The 23,032-nt window shown below is 32.5% G+C and overlaps 1 protein-coding gene across 1 annotated transcript in view; it reads left to right on the forward strand.

Moving 5' to 3' along the window:
- The window catches only part of LOC133550797 (atrial natriuretic peptide receptor 3-like), a 52,181-nt gene that overhangs the window by 24,653 nt on the left and 4,496 nt on the right, over positions 1-23,032 (forward strand). The window contains exons 2-7 of the mRNA XM_061896845.1: positions 2,880-3,002; positions 5,509-5,684; positions 9,157-9,292; positions 14,036-14,130; positions 14,500-14,617; positions 16,612-16,696. Coding sequence (XP_061752829.1) covers positions 2,880-3,002; positions 5,509-5,684; positions 9,157-9,292; positions 14,036-14,130; positions 14,500-14,617; positions 16,612-16,696 — 733 coding nt within the window. The remainder of the gene's footprint in view (positions 1-2,879; positions 3,003-5,508; positions 5,685-9,156; positions 9,293-14,035; positions 14,131-14,499; positions 14,618-16,611; positions 16,697-23,032) is intronic.

Here is a 23,032-nt window from a genome sequence, read left to right on the forward strand (position 1 = left end):
CAGGGAGACAGAACAGGATCGCTGACGGGTCTGCCGGCTTCCAGCGCCCCTTACAAAAAAGATGAGATACAGCTAAACAAGGGGGGGGGGGGAGAATGGGAGAAAAAGATAGAAGATTAAAATAAAATTACCACTGAATATGGAACAAGCAATACTTATATAACTTAATAGTGCAAAATCAACTTTCAAAAAACAAACAAAAAAACATCAATGGTAAAATAAATACAATTTAAATAAGATATTTAATGCCTCTTTTCTATTTGCATCCTTCTGAGGTAAATATCAACATTGCATTTTTCCACAGGCTAATAAATCTTAAAATAAAATGACAATGCGATGGGTGGGGTGGGGTTAGGTGGTAGCGGGGGGGGGTGCATATTGTAGTGTCCCGGAAGAGTTAGTGCTGCAAGGGGTTGTGGGTATTTGTTCTGTTGTGTCCATGTTGTGTTACGGTGCGGATTTTCTCCCGAAATGTGTTTGACATTCTTGTTTGGTGTGGGTTCACAGTGCGGCGCATATTTTTAACAGTGTTAAAGTTGTTTATACCGCCACCTTCAGTCTGACCTGTATGGCTGTTGAGCAAGTATGCGCGGCATTCACTTAAGTGTGTGTATAAGTCGCATATATTACATGAATTGTCCGCCACGCTGTTTGTATTGAGGAAAAGCGGCCGTGACAACATATTGTAGACAACGCTAAAGGCAGTGCCTTTTAGGCATGCCCCCAAAATTGTTGTTCCGGTGGAAATCTGGAGAAATTCGGGAGAATGGTTGGAAAATCTGGAGTGTTGGCAAGTATGAGTATTAGCGGCGAATGCAGTGTTACAGCGGCTCTGGGGGAGACCCGAAAATAATACGTTACAGTAATCGAGACGAGACGTAACAAACGCATGGATAATGATCTCAGCGTCTTTAGTGGACAGAATGGAGCGAATTTTAGCGATATCACGGAGATGACAGAAGGCTGTTTTAGTAACGCTTTTAATGTGTGGCTCAAAGGAGAGAAACAAAAATGAATATTATCAACAACAGTATCAATATTAGTTATAATTTCAGCATAGCAGTGATTAAAAATCCCTCAATGACATTATCATTAGACATTTATAATTTTTTTTTAAAAAGTGTCAGAGTGGCTTACACTTGCATCACATCTCATAAGCTTGACAACACACTGTGTCCAATGTTTTCACAAAGATAAAATAAGTCGTATTTTTGGTTCGTTCAATCGTTAAAACAAATTTACATTATTGCAATCAGTTAATAAAACATTGTCCTTTACAATTATAAAAGCTTTTAAAAAAAAATCTGTATAGTACCGGCGGCCCAGCTCTAATGTTAATTTGATATTGCCTCCAGGGCCAAATTAAATTGTACGGCGGGCCTAGTTTGGCCCGCGGGCCAGAGTTTGACACCCATGGGCTAGAGTATACAAATGAGTTTTAAGGTGAGACTTAAATGCTTCTACTGAGGTGGCATCTCGAACTGTTACCGGGAGGGCATTCCAGAGTACTGGAGCCCGAAATGAAAACGCTCTATAGCCCGCAGACTTTTTTTGGGCTCTGGGAATCACTAATAAGCCGGAGTCCTTTGAACGCAGATTTCTTGCCGGGACATACGGTACAATACAATCGGCAAGATAGGCTGGAGCTAGACCGTGTAGTATTTTATACGTAAGTAGTAAAACCTTAAAGTCACATCTTAAGTGCACAGGAAGCCAGTGCAGGTGAGCCAGTACAGGCGTAATGTGATCAAACTTTCTTGTTCTTGTCAAAAGTCTAGCAGCCGCATTTTGTACCAACTGTAATCTTTTAATGCTAGACATGGGGAGACCCGAAAATAATACGTTACAGTAATCGAGACGAGACGTAACAAACGCATGGATAATGATCTCAGCGTCTTTAGTGGACAGAATGGAGCGAATTTTAGCGATATCACGGAGATGACAGAAGGCTGTTTTAGTAACGCTTTTAATGTGTGGCTCAAAGGAGAGAGTTGGGTCGAAGATAATACCCAGATTCTTTACCGAGTCGCCTTGTTTAATTGTGTGGTTGTCAAATGTTAAAGTTGTATTATTAAATAGAGGTCGGTGTCTAGCAGGACCGATAATCAGCATTTCCGTTTTTTTGGCGTTGAGTTCCAAAGACATGCACCTGGGGATAGGTTGATTGGCAACACTAAATTGGCCCTAGTGTGTGAATGTGAGTGTGACTGTTGTCTGTCTATCTGTGTTGGCCCTGCGATGAGCTGGCGACTTGTCCAGGGTGTACCCCGCCTTCCGCCCGATTGTAGCTGAGATAGGCGCCAGCGCCCCCCGCGACCCCGAAAGGGAATAAGCGGTAGAAAATGGATGGATGGATGGAGTTGCAAAAAGTTAGCGGACATTCATTGTTTGATTTCATTAAGACACGCCTCCAGCTGGCTACAATCCGGCGTGTTGGTCAGCTTTAGGGGCATGTAGAGTTGGCTGTCATCAGCATAACAGTGAAAGCTAACACCGTATTTGCGTATGATGTCACCTAGCAGGGCCAAGGACCGAACCCTGGGGAACTCCACACGTTACCTTAACATAGTCCGAGGTCACAATGCTATGGGAGACGCACTGCATCCTGTCAGTAAGATAAGAGTTAAACCAAGACAGGGCTAAGTCTGACATACTAATTTGTGTTTTGATACGCTCTAATAAAATATTATGATCGGCGGTATCGAAAGCAGCGCTAAGATCGAGGAGCAGCAACATAGATGTTGTTGACATGACATGATCATGTCATGTCGGGATGTATGTTAGCATGACACAATCATGTTGGGATGTATGCTAGCATGACGTCATGTCGTGATGTATGTTGTTAGCATGACACAATCATGTCTTGTCTCTTGCTGCAGTCATCATCTTCTGCATGGACGCCAACAACATCAGAGAAATAATGCTAGCTGCTCACAGGAGACGTCTGACCAGCGGAACTCACATGTTCTTTAACATCGAACTCTTCAACGCCTCATCTTACGGTGAATAATCATGTCATCATCATCATGACATCATCATGTCATCATCATGCCATTCTAATGTCATCACCATGTCATCATCATCATGCCATCATCATGCTATCATCTTGTCATCATCTTTGAACGTTGATGTAAAATAGTTGATTTAAAAATGGATTTAATGGAGATTTTAAAGTTAATTTCACGTTGATTTAAAAAAAAAAAATTAAAAACTGTATTTAAAAAGTAGATATAATATTGAAGTGGATTTAATGTTCATTTAAAAATGTAAATTTAAAATAAGTTGATTTAAAAAAGTTATTTTTTGTGTAATTAAAAAAGTTGATTTATTGTTGATTTCAAAAGTTGATTTAAACAACTTGATGTGATATTGATTTAATATTAATTTAAAAAGTTGATTTAATTTTAATTTAAAAAGTTGATTTAATGTTTAAAAAAAATAATTTAAAAAAAGTTGCTTTTAAAAACTTGGTGAAATGTTGATTTAAAAAGGTTGATTTAATGGTCATTTAAAAAAGTTGATTTAACGTTAATTTTAAAAAGTTGATGACATGTTGATTTAAAAAGTTGATTTTGATTTAAAAACATGCATTTTTAAGAAGTTGATTTTATGTTCATTCAAAAAAGTTGATTTAATGTTGATTTTAAAAGGTTGATTCAGTGTTCATTTAAAAAGTTGATTTAATGTTGAATTGAAAAATTAATTTAAAAAAAAAAAGTTCATTAAATGTTGGTTTAATTTTCATTTAAAAAGTTGATTAAACATTCTTATAATATTGATTTTAAAAAGTTGATTTAATGTTCATTTAAAAGTAGATTTCATGTCATTTTTGAAAAGTTGATTTAATGTTTATTTAAAAAAGTTTATTTAAAAAAAGTGGATTTAATGTTGGTTTTAAAAAGTTGATGAAATGTTGATTTTAGAAAGTTGATTTAATTTTAATTGAAAAAGTTGATTTAATGTTCAATTAAAACAGGTAACTTAAAAAAAGTGATTTGAAAAAGTTGATTAGATGTGAATTTAAAAAAATTGATTTAATATTGATTTAATGTCTATTTAAAAAAAAGTTGATTCAATAGTCATTAAAAATGTTGATTTAAAAAAATGTTGATTTAATGTTAATTTTAAAAAGTTTATTTAAAAAAAGTAGATATCGTATTAAGTTTACTTAATGTTAATTTAAAAAAGTAAATTAAAAAAAGATGATTTGTTGTTGAATTAAAAGTTTATTTAATGTTGATATTTAAAAAATGATTTAATTATGATTTAATGTTGATTCAAAAAGTTGATTAAATATGGATTTAATGTTGACTTTAAGAAGTAGACTTAATGTTCATTTAAAAAAATGTATTTAAAAAAAGTTGCTTTTAAAAACTTGATGAAATGTTGATTTAAAAAGATTGATTTAATGATCATTTAAAAAAGTTGATTTAACGTTAATTTTAAAAAGTTGATGACATGTTGATTTAAAAAGTTGATTTTGATTTAAAAACATAAATTTTTAAGAAGTTGATTTTATGTTCATTTAAGAAAGTTGATCTAATGTTGATTTTAAAAGGTTGATTCAGTGTTCATTTAAAAAGTTGATTTAATGTTGAATTGAAAAACTTAATTAAAAAAAAAAGTTCATTAAATGTTGGTTTAATTTTCATTTAAAAAGTTGATTAAACATTCTTATAACATTGATTTTAAAAAGTTGATTTAATGTTCATTTAAAAGTAGATTTCATGTCATTTTTGAAAAGTTGATTTAATGTTTATTTAAAAAAGTTTATTTAAAAAAAGTGGATTTGATGTTGATTTTAAAAAGTTGATGAAATGTTGATTTTAGAAAGTTGATTTAATTTTAACTGGAAAAGTTGATTTAATGTTCAATTAAAAAAGGTAATTTAAAAAAAGTGAGTTGAAAAAGTTGATTAGATGTTAATTTTTTTTTTTTTATTTAATATTGATTTAATGTCTATTTAAAAAAAAGTTGATTCAATAGTCATTAAAAATGTTGATTTAAAAAAATGTTGATTTAATGTTAATTTTAAAAAGTTTATTTAAAAAAAGTAGATATCGTATTAAGTTCACTTAATGTTAATTTAAAAAAGTAAATAAAAAAAAGATGATTTGTTGTTGAATTAAAAGTTAATTTAATGTTGATATTTAAAAAATGATTTAATTATGATTTAATTTTGATTTAAAAAGTTGATTAAATATGGATTTAATGTTGACTTTAAGAAGTAGACTTAATGTTCATTTAAAAAATGTATTAAAAAAAAGTTGATTTTAAAAAGTTGATGAATCGTTGATTTACAAAAGTTGATTTAATGTTAATTTTAAAAAGTTGAGTTAATATTAATTTAATGTAGATTTTAAAAAGTTGATGAAATGTTATTTTAAAAAGTTGATTTACAAATAAGTTTACTTTTAAAAGTTCAAAGTACAGTTTTTAAGTTGATTTATTGTGGGTGTAAAAGTTGTATTAATGTGTAATTACTCAATATATGTGGTGTGTTGCCAGGCAACGGTTCGTGGCAGCGAGGAGACAAGATGGACGACGCCGCTCGACAAGCCTACGCATATTTGAACACGGTGACGCTGCTGAGGACGCTCAAGCCCGACTTTGAGAACTTCTCTGTGGAAATGAAGAAGGCCAGCGAAGGACTCGGACTCAAACACTGCAGCGACTGTGCAACTGTACGTAAACATATATATATATATATATATATATTTTCCATCCATCCATTTACTACCGCTTGTCCCTTTCAGGGCTGCGGGGGGTGCTGGAGCCTATCTCAGCTGTTTATTTTATTTATTTTATCATCATCATACATATATATTATTATATTCATATATATTGTATTATTATTGTTCATATATATTATATTCATATATATTATTGTACATGCATATCATATTCATGTATGTTTTTTATCATCATACATATATTTTATTATATTTATACATATCATCATACATATTATATTCATATATATTTTATTATCATACATGTTTATTATTATATTCATATATATTTTATTTATCATTAGTATTAGTGATATATTAATACTAAAGTGTATTACAGTATTAATATTAATGATATACATATAAATAAATACTGAAGTGTATTAATATTAATGATATATATACTAAAGTGTATTACAGTATTAATATTAAAGATATAGTCATACTAAAGTGTATTATTATTTTTTTAATCAATCTAAGAAACCACTACACAGCAATACCATAACAATGCAAATCCAATTCCAAAACCGAACCTGACCCAGCAACACTCAGAACCGCAATAAACAGAGCAATTGAGAGGAGACACAAACACGACACATTTATAATTTTTTTTAAAAAAGTGTCAGAGTGGCTTACACTTGCATCGCATCTCATAAGCTTGACAACACACTGTGTCCAATGTTTTCACAAAGATAAAATAAGTCGTATTTTTGGTTCGTTCAATCGTTAAAACAAATTTACATTATTGCAATCAGTTAATAAAACATTGTCCTTTACAATTATAAAAGCTTTTAAAAAAAAAATCTACTACTCTGCTAGCATGTCAGCAGACTGGGGTAGATCCTGCTGAAATCCTATGTATTGAATGAATACAGAATCGTTTTGAATCGGAAAAATATCGTTTTTGAATCGAGAATCGAATCAATTCGAAAAAATCGATATATTATCGAATCGTGACCCCAAGAATCGATATTGAATCGAATCGTGGGACACCCAAAGATTCACAGCCCTAACATATATATATATATATATATATATATACACTGTGTATTACAGTATTAATGATTAATATAGTAAATTGTATTACAGTATTATTAATTATATATAATATATATATTTATATATATTTATATTAGTGTATTACATGATTAATTTTAATGATATATATGTCTTTTTTTTATATATAAAGTTTATTTCAGTGTTAATATTAATTATATATATATATACTAAATGTATTGCAGTATTAATATTAATGATATATATATGCTAAAGTGTAATACAGTATTAAATTTAATTATATATATATATATGTATATGTATGTATATACAAATATATATATATACTAAAGTATATATATATACTTATATATATGTATGTATGTATATATATATATATATATATATATATATATATATATATATATATATATATATATATATATAAATACCGGGGTCTTGTTGTCATGTTTTACGCTTCATAATACGCCACACATTTTCGATGGGAGGCAGGTCTGGACTGCAGGCGGGCCAGGAAAGTACCCGCACTCTTTTACTACGAAGCCACGCTGTTGTAACACGTGGCTTGGCATTGTTTTGTTGAAATAAGCAGGGGCATCCATGATAACATTGCTTGGATGACAACATATGTTGCTCCAAAACCTGTATGGACCATTCAGCATTAATGGTGGCTTCACAGATGTGTAAGTTACCCATGTCTTGGGCACTAATACACCCCCATACCATCACAGATGCTGGCTTTTACACTTTGCGCCTAAAACAATCTGGATGGTTATTTTCCTCTTTGTACAGGAGGAAAACACGTCCATAGTTTCCAAATACAATTTGAAATGTGGACTCGTCAGACCACAGACCACTTTTCCACTTAGCATCAGTCTATCTTAGATGAGCTCGGGCCCAGCGAAGCCGGCGGTGTTTCTGGGTGTTGTTGATGAATGGCTTTCACTTTGCATAGTTTTAGCTTGCACTTACAGATGTAGCGACCAACTGTAGTTACTGACAGGGGTTTTAGGAAGTGTTCCTGACCCCATGTGGTGATATCATTTACACACTGATGTCGGATTTTGATGCAGTACCACCTGTTCCCCATTAACCAGCACACCTGTGGGAGGTTCCAAATAAGTGTTTGATGAGCATTCCTCAACTTTATCAGTATTTATTGCCACCTTCCCCAACTTCTTTGTCACGTGTTGCTGGCATCAAATTCTAAAGTTAATGATTATTTGCAAAAAAAAAAAAATGTTTATCAGTCTGAACATCAAATATGTTGTCTTTGTAGCATATTCAACTGAATATGGGTTGAAAATGATTTGCAAATCATTGTATTCCGTTTATATTTACTTCTAACACAATTTCCCAACTCATATGGAAACGGGGTTTGTATGTATGTGTGTGTCTGCATTTGTATATGCATATGTCTTTATGGATATATGTGTGTGTATTTGTGTGTCTGTACAGTATGTATACATGTGTGTCTAAATGTGTATTCGTGTGTCTGAGTGTGTATATGTGAGTGTTTGTGTTTGTGTATATGTGTGTGTCTGTGTGTATACGTGTATATGTATAATATATCACATCATATGATATACTATGATATGATATATAATATATGTTATGATATATGAGAAATAATATTATATAATGTATGATAACTGCTATGATATATAATATGGTGTATGATATGTGATAAATGATATCATATACGATAACTTATATGATATATGATAAATTATATGATGTATAATAAATGATATGATATATGACATGTGATAAATGATATGATATATGATAAATGACATGATATATGATTTATGATGAATTATTCTATATGATAAGTGATATATTGTCCGTCTATCTGTGTTGGCCCTGTGATGAGGTGGCGACTTGTCCAGGGTGTACACCGCCTTCCGCCCGAATGCAGCTGAGATAGGCTCCAGCATCCCCCGCGACCACAAAAGGGATAAGCGTTAGAAAATGGATGGATGGATGATATTGTATATGATATATGATAAGTGATACTATATATGATATATGATGTGATATATATATATATATATAATAAATTATATTAATTGTGAGATATGATATCATAAATAATAGGATAAATGATAAATTATATGATATATGATAAAATATATATGATATATTTGATATAATATATGATATGAGATAAGATTTATGATGTATGATGTATGATCTATGATATATGATATGATACGACACATGATATGATGTATAAGATATGATACATGATATGAAATATAATATATGATATGAGATACGATATGATGTATGAGATATAATATTAGATATGATATATGATAAATGATATGTTGTGAGATATAATATATGATATGATATATACAATAGATGATATACAGTATGATATATAATATGATATCATCAGGTCAACATGTTTGTGGAAGGATTCCACGATGCTTTGCTGCTTTACGCCGTGGCTCTGCATGATGCCATGAAGCAAGGTTACAGTAAGAAGAATGGAAGTCAAATCATATCTCACATGTGGAACACCACTTTTGAAGGTACTACAACACTTTCAACACTGCATCTTAGTCAATAGTACTCATCTACTTGTACTACTACTATTCATGACGACTACTACTATTCTCCCATGTGGAACACCACTTTTGAAGGTACTACAACACTTTCAACACTGCATCTTAGTCAATAGTACTCATCTACTACTATTACTACTATTCATGACGACTACTACTATTCTCCCATGTGGAACACCACTTTTGGAGGTACTACAACACTTTCAACACTGCATCTTAGTCAATAGTACTCCTCTACTACAACTACTACTATTATTCACGACGACTACTACTCCTACTACTATTCACGACTACTACTACTACTACTACTATTCACGACTATTACTAATACCACGATTCACAACAACTACTAATACTACTACTCACAACTACTACTACTATTCTCTACTAGTACTATTCTCTACTACTACTACTCACGAGTATTACTACTATTCACGACTACTACTACTATTTACTACTACTACTAATCACAACTACTATCATGACTACTACTACTATTCTCTACTACTAATACTACTACTAATATTTTCTACTACTACTACTATTTACGACTACTACTACTTTTCACGACTACTACTACTATTATTCACAACTACTACTATTATTCTCTACTACTACTTTTCACGACTACTACTACTACTATTCTTTACTACTACTACTATTCACAACTACTACTACTATTCACGACTACTACCAGTATTCATGACTACTACTATTTACTACAACTATTCACAACTACTATCACGACTACTACAATTATTCTCTACTACTAATACTACTACTACTATTTTCTACTACTACTACTATTCACGACTACTACTACTATTCTTGACTACTACTACTATTCACAACTACTACTATTATTCTGTACTACTACTACTATTCACAACTACTACTACTATTCTCTACTAATACTACTAATACTATTCACGACTACTACTAGTATTCATGACTACTACTACTGCTATTTACTACAACTATTCACAACTACTATCACAACTAGTACTACTATTCTCCACTACTAATACTACTACTACTATTTTCTTCTACTACTACTACTATTCACGACTACTACTATTATTCTCTACTACTTCTGTTCATTACTACTAATACTATTCTTTACTACTACTACTATTCTCTACTAATACTACTACTACTATTCACGACTACTTCTAGTATTCATGACTACTACTACTACTATTTACTACAACTATTCACAATTACTATCACGACTACTACTACTATTTTCTACTACTAATACTACTAATAGTATTTTCAACTACTACTACTATTCACGACTACTACTACTACTATTCACAACTACTACTATTATTCTCTACTACTACTGTTCACGACTATTACTATTCTTTACTCCTACTACTATTCACAACTACTACTACTATTCTCTACTAATACTACTACTACTATTCACGACTATTACTATTCTTTACTACTACTACTATTCACAACTACTACTACTATTCTCTACTAATACTACTACTACTATTCACGACTACTACTAGTATTCATGACTACTACTATTTACTCCAACTATTCACAACTACTATCACGACTACTACTACTATTCTCTACTACTAATACTACTACAACTATTTTCTACTACTACTACTATTCTCGACTACTACTACTATTCACGACTATTACTACTACTATTCACAACTACTACTATTATTCTCTACTACTGCTGTTCACGACTACTACTATTCTTTACTACTACTACTATTCACAACTACTGCTACTATTTTTACTAATACTACTACTCTTCACGACTATTACTACTGTTATCTTCTCCACCATTCACGACTACTACTACTTTTCTCTACTATTACTACTATTACTCTCTACTACCACTAATATTCACAACTACCACTACTAATATTCGCCACTACTATTATTCTCTACTACTACAACTACTACTATTCACTTTTTTCACTTCATCAATCGTCTGGTTTCATCTGGAAAAGGAGTCAGTAATAGTAGTAATAGAATAGAATAGAAAGTACTTTATTGATCCCTGGGGGAAATTCAATAGTAAGTAGTAGTGATAACAGTAAATATTAGTAGAAATAGAAATAGTAAATAGTAGTAGTAGTAGTAATAGGAAATATTAATAGAACTAGTAATAGGAAATATTGGTGGTACTAGTAATAACAAATATTAGTAACACTAGTAATAACAAATAGCAGTGGTACTATAAATATTAATACTATCACGACTACTACTACTCTTCTCTACTACTAATACTTCTACTAATATTTTCTACTACTACTACTATTCATGACTATTACTACTATTCACAACTACTACTATTATTCTCTACTACTACTGTTCACGACTACTACTACTATTCTTTACTACTACTGCTATTCACAACTACTACTACTATTCTCTACTAATAACACTACTACTATTCACGACTACTACTAGTATTCATGACTACTACTATTTACTACAACTATTCACAACTACTATCACGACTACTATTCTCTACTACTAAGACTACTACTACTATTTTCTAATACTGCTACTATTCACGACTACTACTACTATTCACGACTATTACTATTATTCTCTACTACTACTATTCATGACTATTACTATTATTCTCTACTAGCAGTGGTACTATAAATATTAAAGATCTGTGGGACTAGTAATAGTAAGTAGGAGTTGTACTAGTAATAGGAAAGATTATTACACTATTAGATTAATAGTAAATATTAGCAATAATAGTAAATAGTAAAGGTACTAGTAATATTAGCAATGATGTGTTATAGTAATAAATAGTAGTGGAACTAGTAGTAGTAAATATTGATACTAGTAATATTAAATTGTATCTTTCATACTTTCACTATCATTCATAAATATTGGTATTTTTCATAATAGTACATGTTATTAGTTGTAGTAATAGTAAATATAGATATTACTAATAATATCGCCAGTAATAGTAAACAGCAGTAGTAATTGTAACTATTAGCACTAGTAATAATAAATATTAGTTGTACAAGTAATAGTTCAGATTAGTAGTACTCATAATAGTACATTTTAGTGGTCCTAGTAATATTAAAAATTGGTAGTACTGGGAAAATTAAATAGTAGTTGCAATAGTAAGAAGTAGTAGTAGCAGTAATAGTATATGTTATTAGTAATATTAAAGAGTAGTAGTAGTAATAGTAAATAGTACTAGTAATTGTAAATAGCAGTAGTAATAGTACATAATGGTAGTAGTTGTAATAGTAAATAGTAGTAATACTAGTATTAGTAGTAGTAAATGATAAATTGTTGTAGTACCAGTAGCAGTAAAGAGTAGTAGTGTTAGTGAATATTAGTAGTACTAGTAATTAGTAGTACATAGTAGCAGTACAAGTAATAGTAAATAGTAGTAGTAATAGTAAATAGGAATTATAGTAGAACATTAGTTAATAGTAGTAATACAAATTTAAAGTAGTCAATAGAAGCATGTAATAGAAAAGTAGTAGTAGTGATAGTAGAAAAGTAGGGAATAGTTGTAGTAGTAATAGTAGAAAAGTAGTGAGTATTAGTAGCAGTAGTAGAAATTTAGTAAATAGTAGTTGTACTAGTAATAGCAGAATATTTTTTAATTGTCTTAGTAATGGTGGTGGTATAAAAGTAGGTAATAGTTTTTGGAGTAGTACATAGTAGTAGTAGTATTAGTAGTATAAAAGTAGTTAATAATAGCAGTAATAAAAAAGTAATGAATAGTAGTAGTAGCAGTATAATAAAAGTTGTTAATAATAGTAGTAATAAAAAAGTAGTGAATAGTAATAGCAGCAGTAGTATAAAAGTTGTTAATACTAATAGTAGTAATAGGTATTAGTAGTAGTATCAATAGAAAAGTACTGAATGGTATTTGTAGTAGCAGTAGTATGAAACAAGTTAATAGTAGTAGTAATAGTAGTAGTATTTATTAACAATAATAGTATAAAAGTAGTTCATAATAGTTGTTGTAGACAAATAGTGAATAGTATTCATTGTACCAGTAGCATGAAATAAGTTAGTAGTAGTAGTAGTAGTAGTATAAAAGTAGTGAATAGTGGTAGTGGTGGTAGTAGTAGTAGTATTAGTATTCATTAACAGTAATTGTATAAAAGTAGTTAATAATAGTAGTTGTGGACAAATAGTGAATAGTATTCGTAGTAGCAGTAGTAGGAAATAAGTTAATAGTAGTAGAAGTAGCAGTATAAAAGTAGTGAATAGTAGTAGTGGTAGTAGTAGTAGTAGTATTTATTAACAGTAATAGTATAAAAGTAGTTAATAATAGTAGTTGTAGACAAATAGTGAATAGTATTAGTAGTAGCAGTAAGATGAAAGTCGTTAGTAGAAGTAGTCGATAAGTAGTGAGTAGTGGTAGTACTAACAGCAGTAGTTTAAAAGTAGTAGTAGAACAGTAGTAGTAGTAGTTTTTGTAGTATGAAAATAGTTAATACAAGTAATAGTTGTATAAAAGTAGTTAATAGTAGTAGAAAAGTAGTGAATAGTATTAATAGTTGTAGTTCCCAAGCAGTTAATAGTAGTTGTAGTAGTATAAAAGTCGTTAACAATTAAACGTACTTAAACATGTTGGTGTTTGGACACACTGACTGTGTGAGTGTCACCAATGGGTTGTCGTGGCAACACTGTGGTGGTTGTCATGGCAACAGTGACGAGTGAGGGCTGTCATGTGATGCTCAGGTATCGCTGGCCAGGTGTCCGTGGACGCCAACGGGGACAGAAACGGCGACTTCTCCTTGATGGCGATGACCGACACCGAGGCAGGAACTTATGAGGTCAGGAGCCGGAAGATCCAATATTGATCACTTCCTCTCACTTTAGTCATTGTCGTTTATGGATTATTGATCGCATGCGAGATTCTATGACGTACTGACAAAACTGCAAAAAGCAGGTATTGAAGTATTTATTGCATGCTGTTGCGATCTTGGTACCAATGCAAGGTGAATGAAGTATTAAAACATGAAGTCATGTTGGATTTGATGAACATAAACAATAAACAATAATAACTCTTGGCTTGTCTCCATTGGAGGATTTAGGATTAAAGATTTAGGAATAAATATGAAAGATTTAGGATTAAATATTTCTATATACATATATACATACATACATGTATATATGTATGTGTGTGTATGGTCTGATTACAGGTGGTTGCCAATTACTTTGGTGTAAATGAAAGTTTGGAGCTGCTGTCCAACTTCAAACATCAACACTTCACTCTGGAACAAATACAGAGAAGTCATCCTGACATCTCAGACACTTCATGTAAATATCTACTTCCTTTTTGTCAATATTTACTTCTTTCTTGTCAATATTTCCTTCCTTCTCGTCAATATTTACTTCCTTCTTGTAAATATGTTTTCCTTCTTGTCAATATGTACTTTCAATATTTCCTTCCCTCTTGTCAATATTTACTTCCTTCTTTTCCATATTTACTTCCTTCTTGTAAACATGTTTTTCCTTCTTGTCAATATATACTTTCATGCTTGTAAATGTTTACTACCTTCTTGTAAATATGTACTTCTCTCTTGTCAAAATGTACTCTCTTTCTTTTCAATATTTACTTTCCTCTTGTAAATATTTACTTCTTTCTTGTAAATATTTACCTCTCTCTTGTCAATATTTACTTCCTTCTAGTCATTATTTACTTCCTTCTTGTCATTATATACTTCATTAGTGTCAATATTTACTTCCTTCTTATCAATATTTACTTCTTGTAAATATTTACCTCTCTCTTGTCAATATTTACTTCCTTCTTGTCATTATATACTTCATTAGTGTCAATATTTACTTCCTTCTTGTCAATATTTACTTCTTTCTTGTAAATATTTACCTCTCTCTTGTCAATATTTACTTCCTTCTAGTCATTATTTACTTCCTTCTTGTCATTATATACTTCATTAGTGTCAATATATACTTCCTTCTTGTCATTATATACTTCATTAGTGTCAATATATACTTCCTTCTTGTCAGTATTTACTTCTTTATTGTCAATATTTACTTCCTTCTTATCAATATTGACTTCCTTCTTGTCAATATTGACTTCTTTATTGTCAATATTTACTTCCTTCTTGTCAATTTTTACTTTCTTCAGGTCGTTGTTTACTTCCTTATTATCAATATTTACTTCCTTCTTGTCGTTATTTAATTCCTCCTTGTCAATATTTACTTCCTTCTTGTCAATATGTACTTCCTTATGGTCATTATTTACTTTTTTCCTATCAATATTTACTTCATTCTAGTCAAAATGTTCTTCCATCTTATAAATATTTACTTTTTTCTTATCAATATTTACGTCATTCTAGTCAAAATGTTCTTCCTTATTGTCAATATTTACTTCCTTTTTGTCAATATTTACCTCATTCTTGTCATTAATTACTTCCTAGTCAATATATAATATCTTATTGTCGATATTTACTTCCTTCATGTCATTATTGACTTCCTTATTTTCATTATTTATGTCCTTGTCATTATTTATCTCCTTACTGTCAAGATGTACTTCCTTCTTAATATTTACTTCCTTCTTGTCAATATTTACTTCCTTCTTGTCATTATTTACTCACCTATTGTCAATATTTACTTCCTTCTTGTCAACAGTTACTTCCTTCTTGTCAATATTTACTTCATTCTCATCAATATTTGCTTCCTTCCTGTCAATATTTACTTCCTCCTTTTCAATATTTACTTCCTTTTTGTCATTATTTACTTCCTTGTCGTCATTATTTACTTCTTTCTTAATATTTACTTCCTTCTTGTCATTATTTACTTCCTTATTGTCAATATTTACTTCCCTCTTGTCATTGTATTCTTCCTTCTTGTTATTTACTTCCCTGTTATCAATAGTTACTTCCTTTTGGTCAACATTTACTTCCTTCTTGTCAATATTTACTTCCATTTGGTCAACATTTACTTCCTTCTTGTCAATATTTACTTCTTTCTTAATATTCGCTTCCTTCTTGTCATTATTTTCTTCCTTTTTGTCAATATTTACTTCCCTCTTGTCATTATATACTTCCTTCTTGTTGTTATTTACTTCCTTATTATCAATATTTACATCCTTATGGTCAATATTTACTTCTTTTTTGGTCAACATTTACTTCCTTTTGGTCAACATTTACTTCCTTCTTGTCATTATTTACCTCTGTCTGGTCATTATTTTCTTCCTTCTTGTCATTATTTACTTCCTTCTTGTCAATACTTACTTCCTCCTAGTCAAAATGCGTGTGTTTGCTGAGATCATTGATTGTTTTTCTGCACAGGTGGACTTAGATTGTCAGCTTTGACCGGCGTCATCGTGGGAACTGTTCTGGGAACTGTTATGCTCATAGTTTACTACTTTTTCAGGTAAGAACATCAAGTACTACTTCTTAGATCATTGTTTACTACTTCTTTAGGTAAGAATATCAAATACTACTTCCCTGTTGTGAAGAACAAGGTTTACGTTTTGTGTGTTTTATACATACAGGGTCTGATCCACAGTACTATTTTTGAAACACCTTGCGTATCAGCATGTACAAAGTATAAGATAGTGTGTACTATTAGTGTGTACAGAGTATAAAAGTGTTCACTATTATTGTGTAGAGAGTTCAAAATAGTGTGTACAAAATAAAAAATACTGTGTACTATTAGGGTGTAAAATAGTGTTTACTATTAGTGTGTAGACAGTTTAAAATAGCGTGTACTATAATTGTGTGAAAAGTGTAAAATAGTGTGTACTATTAGTGTGTATAAAGTATAAAATAGTGTGTGAAAAGTATATAATAGTGTGTAGCATTAGTATGTAAAATGTATATAATTGTGTACTATTAGCGTGCACAAAGTATAAAATAGGGTGTACTATTAGTGTGTAGAGCGTATAAAGTAGAGTGTAATATTAGTGTTTATAAAGTGTAAAATAGTGTATACTACTAGTGTGTAGAGTATAAACTAGTGTGTACTATTAGTGTAAAATAGTGTGTGCTATTAGTGTGTAGAGAGTATAAAATAATGTGTACTATTAGTGTGTACAGAGTATAAAATAGTGTCTACAAAGTATATAATAGTGTGTTCAATTAGTGTGTACAAAGTATAAAATAGTGTGTACAAAGTATTTAATGGCATGTACTATTAGTGTGTACAAAGTATAAATTAGTGTTTACTAAATATAAAACGTGTACTATTAGTGTGTACAAAGTATAGTATAGTGTACTGTTAGTGTGTACAAAATATATAACATAAATATATAACTTGGTGTGTCCAATTTAATGGATTTAACGTTTACTGTGGTCTGGAACAACATGGCGCACACACAAGTATCAGACATGCAGCCAATATTACATACAGATAATGTGTCATGAGACATGTAAATACAAATTTAACACACCGAGGGTATAAGAAAATTAAATGAGCTCAAAAATACCTACAAAGGAGGCATAGTGATGCAATATGTACATACAGCTAGCCTAAATAGCATGTTAGCATCGATTAGCTTGCAGTCATGCACTGACCAATTATGCCCAATTAACGCTCCAATAACATCAACAAAGATCACCTTTGCGTGTTCACGCACAGCATAAAAGGTTTGTTGGACAAAATGAGACGAAGAAGGAATGGCATAAAACACGTCTTTCTGTTGTACATGTAAACACACTGCGGTGCGTTCAAATTAGTAGGACAAAACGGCGTTGGCCAAATCCTCTCATCAGTGAAGCATGTTACATATAAACAGTGGGATTTATAACAATTTGGAAGGTTCGGGTCATGTTTGTTCTCTTACAGAAACAATATTAAAACAAACTAGAAGAGGCAATTTCTAAGTTGAACTAAAATGCTGACAGAATGTAGTATGAATGTAAGAATAGTTTGAATGTTGAAGAGTTTGAATTTCCAGAGAAAACAGAATTTGGAACTTGGGAAAAGTTAGTTTGATTGTCCAGGATGTGTTGATGTTGGAATGGTTTGAGTAGGTCGAAAAATGTTGGAATTGTACAACTTGGAAAAATGTCCAATTCATTTCAATGGGAACTTTCTGGAAATATGGGAATTTTTGGCAAAAGCTGGAATTTTTAAAAAAAAGATTTGGAGCATGAATGTCCTGGATGAGCTGAATTGGTTGGTGTTGGAATTGTTTAAATTGGTCAAGAAATGTTGAAATAGTAACAGTTTTTAATTGGGAAATTCCTGGAATTTCAGGAAAACCGGGAATTTTTCTAGTTCCGTAACCAACTTGGTTTTTGTCCTGGCTAAGAAAAAAATTTTGACAGTGGAATAGTTGAAATAAGATTATAAAAGTGTAAAGAGTAGATGAATTTAAGAAGGGTGGAAATAGGCTACCAAAAAAACAAGAATTCCTGGAAATTTGTTGAATGCGGAAACATGTGAATTAGTGAATTATATTTTATATAGCGCTTTTCTCAAGTGACTCAAAGCGCTTTACATAGTGACACCCAATATCTAATTTGCATTTGAACCAGTGTGGGTGGCACTGGAAGCAGGTGGGTAAAGTGTCTTGCCCAAGGACACAACGGCAGTAACTAGGATGGCACAAGCGGGAATCGAACCTACAACCCTCAAGTTGCTGGCACGGCCACTCTACCAACCGAGCTAAGTAGTTTGAATCTCCAGGAGGAGTGGAATGTGTTGAAGGTGGAATGGTTTGAAGAATGTGGGAAAGGTGGAAGTTTGAAAAATGGCCAATTGAATTTGAATGGGTTGGTAGAACGGCCGTGCCAGCAACCTGAGGGTTGCAGGTTCGATTCCCGCTTCCGCCATCCTAGTCACTGCTGCTGTGTCCTTGGGCAAGACACTTTACCCACCTGCTCCCAGTGCCACCCACACTGGTTTAAATGTAACTTAGATATTGGGTGTCACTATGTAAAGTGCTTTGAGTCACTAGAGAAAAGCGCTATATAAATATAATTCACTTCACAATGGGGAAAATGGAATAAAAAAATAAAAAAGAAGGAATTATGGGAAATCCGGGATTTTTTTTTAGAAGTGTTGAGGTAGAGCACACAATTCCTGAATAAGCTGAATATTTTGAAGTTGGAACAGTTTTAATGAGATAAAAATGTGGGAATTGTGGAACTTTGAAAAATGTCCCATTGATATCAATGGGAATTTCAGAAAAAAATTGGGAATTTTGGGAAAAAAGCGGGATTTTTTTTTTTTAAATGGTAAAAAAAAAAAAATTGAATGAGTTGAAATGGTTGGTGTTGAAATGTTTCAAATCGGTGGAAAAACATTGAAGTAGTCCATCCATCCATTTTCTACCGCTTATTCCCTTGTGGGGTCGCGGGGGGCGCTGGCGCCTATCTCAGCTACAATCGGGCGGAAGGCGGGGTACACCCTGGACAAGTCGCTACCTCATCGCAGACATTGAAGTAGTAACATGTTGAATTATTGTTGGTATTACGGAATTCCGTGAATTTCTGGAAAATCTAAAAAGTTTTCTGATTAAGAGGACTTTTTTGACGGTGGAACGGTCGAATTGGGTTAAAAGATGTGGAAGGAGTAGTTGCCAGAAGAAAGGGTGGAAATAGGACTTTGAAAAAGCAGGAATTATGGAAAATCCTGGATTTTTTTTTTTAATTGGAAAAATAAATAAATGGTAAAGTGGGTTATACTTGTATAGCGCTTTTCTACCTTCAAGGTACTCAAAGCGCTTTGACACTACTTCCACATTTACCCATTCACACACACTGATGGGGAGAGTTGCCATGCAAGGCCCTAACCACCATCAGGAGCAAGGGTGAAGTGTCTTGCTCAAGGACACAACGGACGTGACAAGGTTTATAGAAGCTGGGGATCGATCCAAGAACCCTCAGGTTGCTAGCACTGCCACTCTCCCAATCGCGCCAAGGCGTCCCCAACGGTGGAATGGTTTGAAAAATGTGGGAATGGTGGAAGTTTGAAAAATGGCCACTTCATTTTGAATAGGGAAAATGCACAGAAAAAAAAGGAATTATGAGAAATCCTGGAATTATTTTTATTTATTGTTGATGTAAAGCACACAATTTTTGAATAGGTTAAATATTTTCTAGTTGGAATAGTTTGCACCCGATAAAAAAATGTGGGAATTATGGAACTTTGAAAATGTTCCGTTGATTTCGATGGGAATTTCAGAAAAAATAGGGAATTTAGGGAAAAAAGCGGGACTTTTTTTTTAAAAATGGTAAAAATACAAAACTTGGATGAGTTGAAATGGTTGGTGTTGAAATGTTTCAAATCGGTGGAGAAAGGTTGTAGTAGTAAAATGTTGAACATGAGAAATTGTATTACAGAATTCCTGGAATTTTGGGAAAATCTGGAATTTTTCCAGTTTAAAAAAAACAAGTTTGATTAAAAGGAATTTTTTGATGGTGGAACAGTTGAAGTGGGTTGGAAAGTGAGGAAGAAGTAGTCGCCAGAAAAAAGGGCTTTGGAAAAGCAGGAATCCTGGAAAATCCTGGAAAAAATTTGGAACTTGGAAAAATAATTAAATGGTAAAGTAGGTTACTACTTAGGCCCTAACCACAATCAGGAGCAACGGTGAAGTGTCTTGCTCAAGGACACAACGGACGTGACGAGGTTGGTAGAAGCTGGGGATCGAACCAGGAATCGTCCGGTTGCTGGCACTGCCACTCTCCCAACCACGCCACGCCGTCCCCAATGTGTTGAATTTGGAATGGTTTGAACGGGTTGAAGAATGTGGGAATGGAGAAAGTTCGAAAAATGGTCAAGTCATTTTTAATGGGGAAAATGACCCAAAAAATGAATTATGGGAAATCCAGGAATTGTTTTTTTTTATTGTTGAAGTAAAGCACTCAATTACTGAATAGGCTGAATATTTTGTACTTGAAACAGTCTCAATCAGATAAAAAATGTGGGAATTGTGGAACTTTGAAAATGTTTCCATTGATTTCAAGGAGAATTTCAGAAATAATTGGGAATTTAGGGAAACAAGTGGGAATTTTTTTGAAAATGATAAAAAAAATAGAAAAACTTGAATGGTCTGAATGAGTTGAAATGGTTGGTGTTGAAATGTTTCAAATCGGTGGAGAAAGGTTGTAGTAGTAATGGTATTACGCAATTCCTGGAATTTCGGGAAAATTTGAAATTTTTCCAGTTCAAAAAACAAATTCGATCAAAAGGATTTTTTTGATGGTGGAACAGTTAAAGTGGGTTGGAAGCTGTGGAAGGAGTAGTCGCCAGAAATAGGGCTTTGGAAAAAAGCAGGAATCCTGGAAAATCCTGGAAAAATGTTTGAACTTGGAAAAAAAATTAAATGGTAAAATGCGTTACTACTTAGGCCCTAACCACAATCAGGAGCAAGGGTGAAGTGTCTTGCTCAAGGACACAACGGCCTAGACAAGGTTGGTAGAAGCTGGGGATCGAACCATGAATCGTCGGGTTGCTGGCACTGGCACTCTCCCAACCGCGCCACGCCGTCCCCAATGTGTTGACGGTGGAATGGTTTGAACGGGTTGAAGAACGTGGGAATGGAGAAAGTTTGAAAAATGGCCAAGTCATTTTTAATGGGGAAAATGACCCAAAAAAAAGGAAATATGGGAAATCCAGGATTTTTTTTTTAAATTGTTGAAGTAAAGCACACAATTACTGAATATGCTGAATATTTTGTAGTTGGAACAGTTTGAATCAGATAAAAAATGTGGGAATTGTGGAACTTTGAAAAATGTTCCATTGATTTCAAGGAGAATTTCAGAAATAATTGGGAATTTAGGGAAAAATGTGGGAATTTTTTTGAAAATGATAAAAAAAAAAATAGAAAAACTTGAATGGTCTGAATGAGTTGAAATGGTTGGTGTTGAAATGTTTCAAATCGGTGGAGAAAGGTTGTAGTAGTAATGGTATTACGGAATTCCTGGAATTTCGGGAAAATTGGAAATTTTTCCAGTTCAAAAAACTAATTTGATTAAAAGGATTTTTTTGATGGTGGAACAGTTGAAGTGGGTTGGAAGCTGTGGAAGGAGTAGTCGCCAGAAAAAAGGGCTTTGGAAAAGCAGGAATCCTGGAAATTTTTTTGAACTTGGAAAAATAATTAAATGGTAAAATGGGTTACTTGTTAGGCCCTAACCACCATCAGGAGCAAGGGTGAAGTGTCTTGCTCAAGGACACAACGGATGTGACTAGGTTGGTTGAAGCTGGGGATCGAACCAGGAATCGTCTGGTTGCTGGCACTTTCACTCTCCCAAGTGCGCCACGCCGTCCCCAATGTGTTGAAGGTGGAATGGGTTGAAGAATGTAGGAATGGTGGAAGATTTAAAAAAATGGCCAATTCATTTTGAATGGGGAAAAATATCCCGGAAAACCTGGAATTCTGGGAATTTTTGGGAATTTTTCAAGGAAACGCCGGCCATTCCCGAACAGTTGAATCGGGTTAAAAATGTCGAGGGTAGAGAGCGCCAAAATGTGGGGAAGAAGAAGAAGTAGTTTAATAATTAGATGCATTTTGGTGTATAAAAGCATACAATATATGTGAGAATGTTTGGCTCCATGTGGCGCTAAGGAAACACATGCGGTTTAGTCAGATATTGTCTTCTGCAGCATCATAAATTATAATATTATATTAAAATATTATAGGAATAATACTATATAATATTATAAAAATATTTTCAATATTTTAAACTTTCTGCGGCACTCTGGGGCAGAGTTCTGTTTGGAAGTCGTGCCACGCACACCCTGACCTCGGGTCTTCTGCAG

This window comes from Nerophis ophidion, linkage group LG01 (genome assembly GCF_033978795.1).
Source record: "Nerophis ophidion isolate RoL-2023_Sa linkage group LG01, RoL_Noph_v1.0, whole genome shotgun sequence".
NCBI classification, from domain to species: domain Eukaryota; kingdom Metazoa; phylum Chordata; class Actinopteri; order Syngnathiformes; family Syngnathidae; genus Nerophis; species Nerophis ophidion.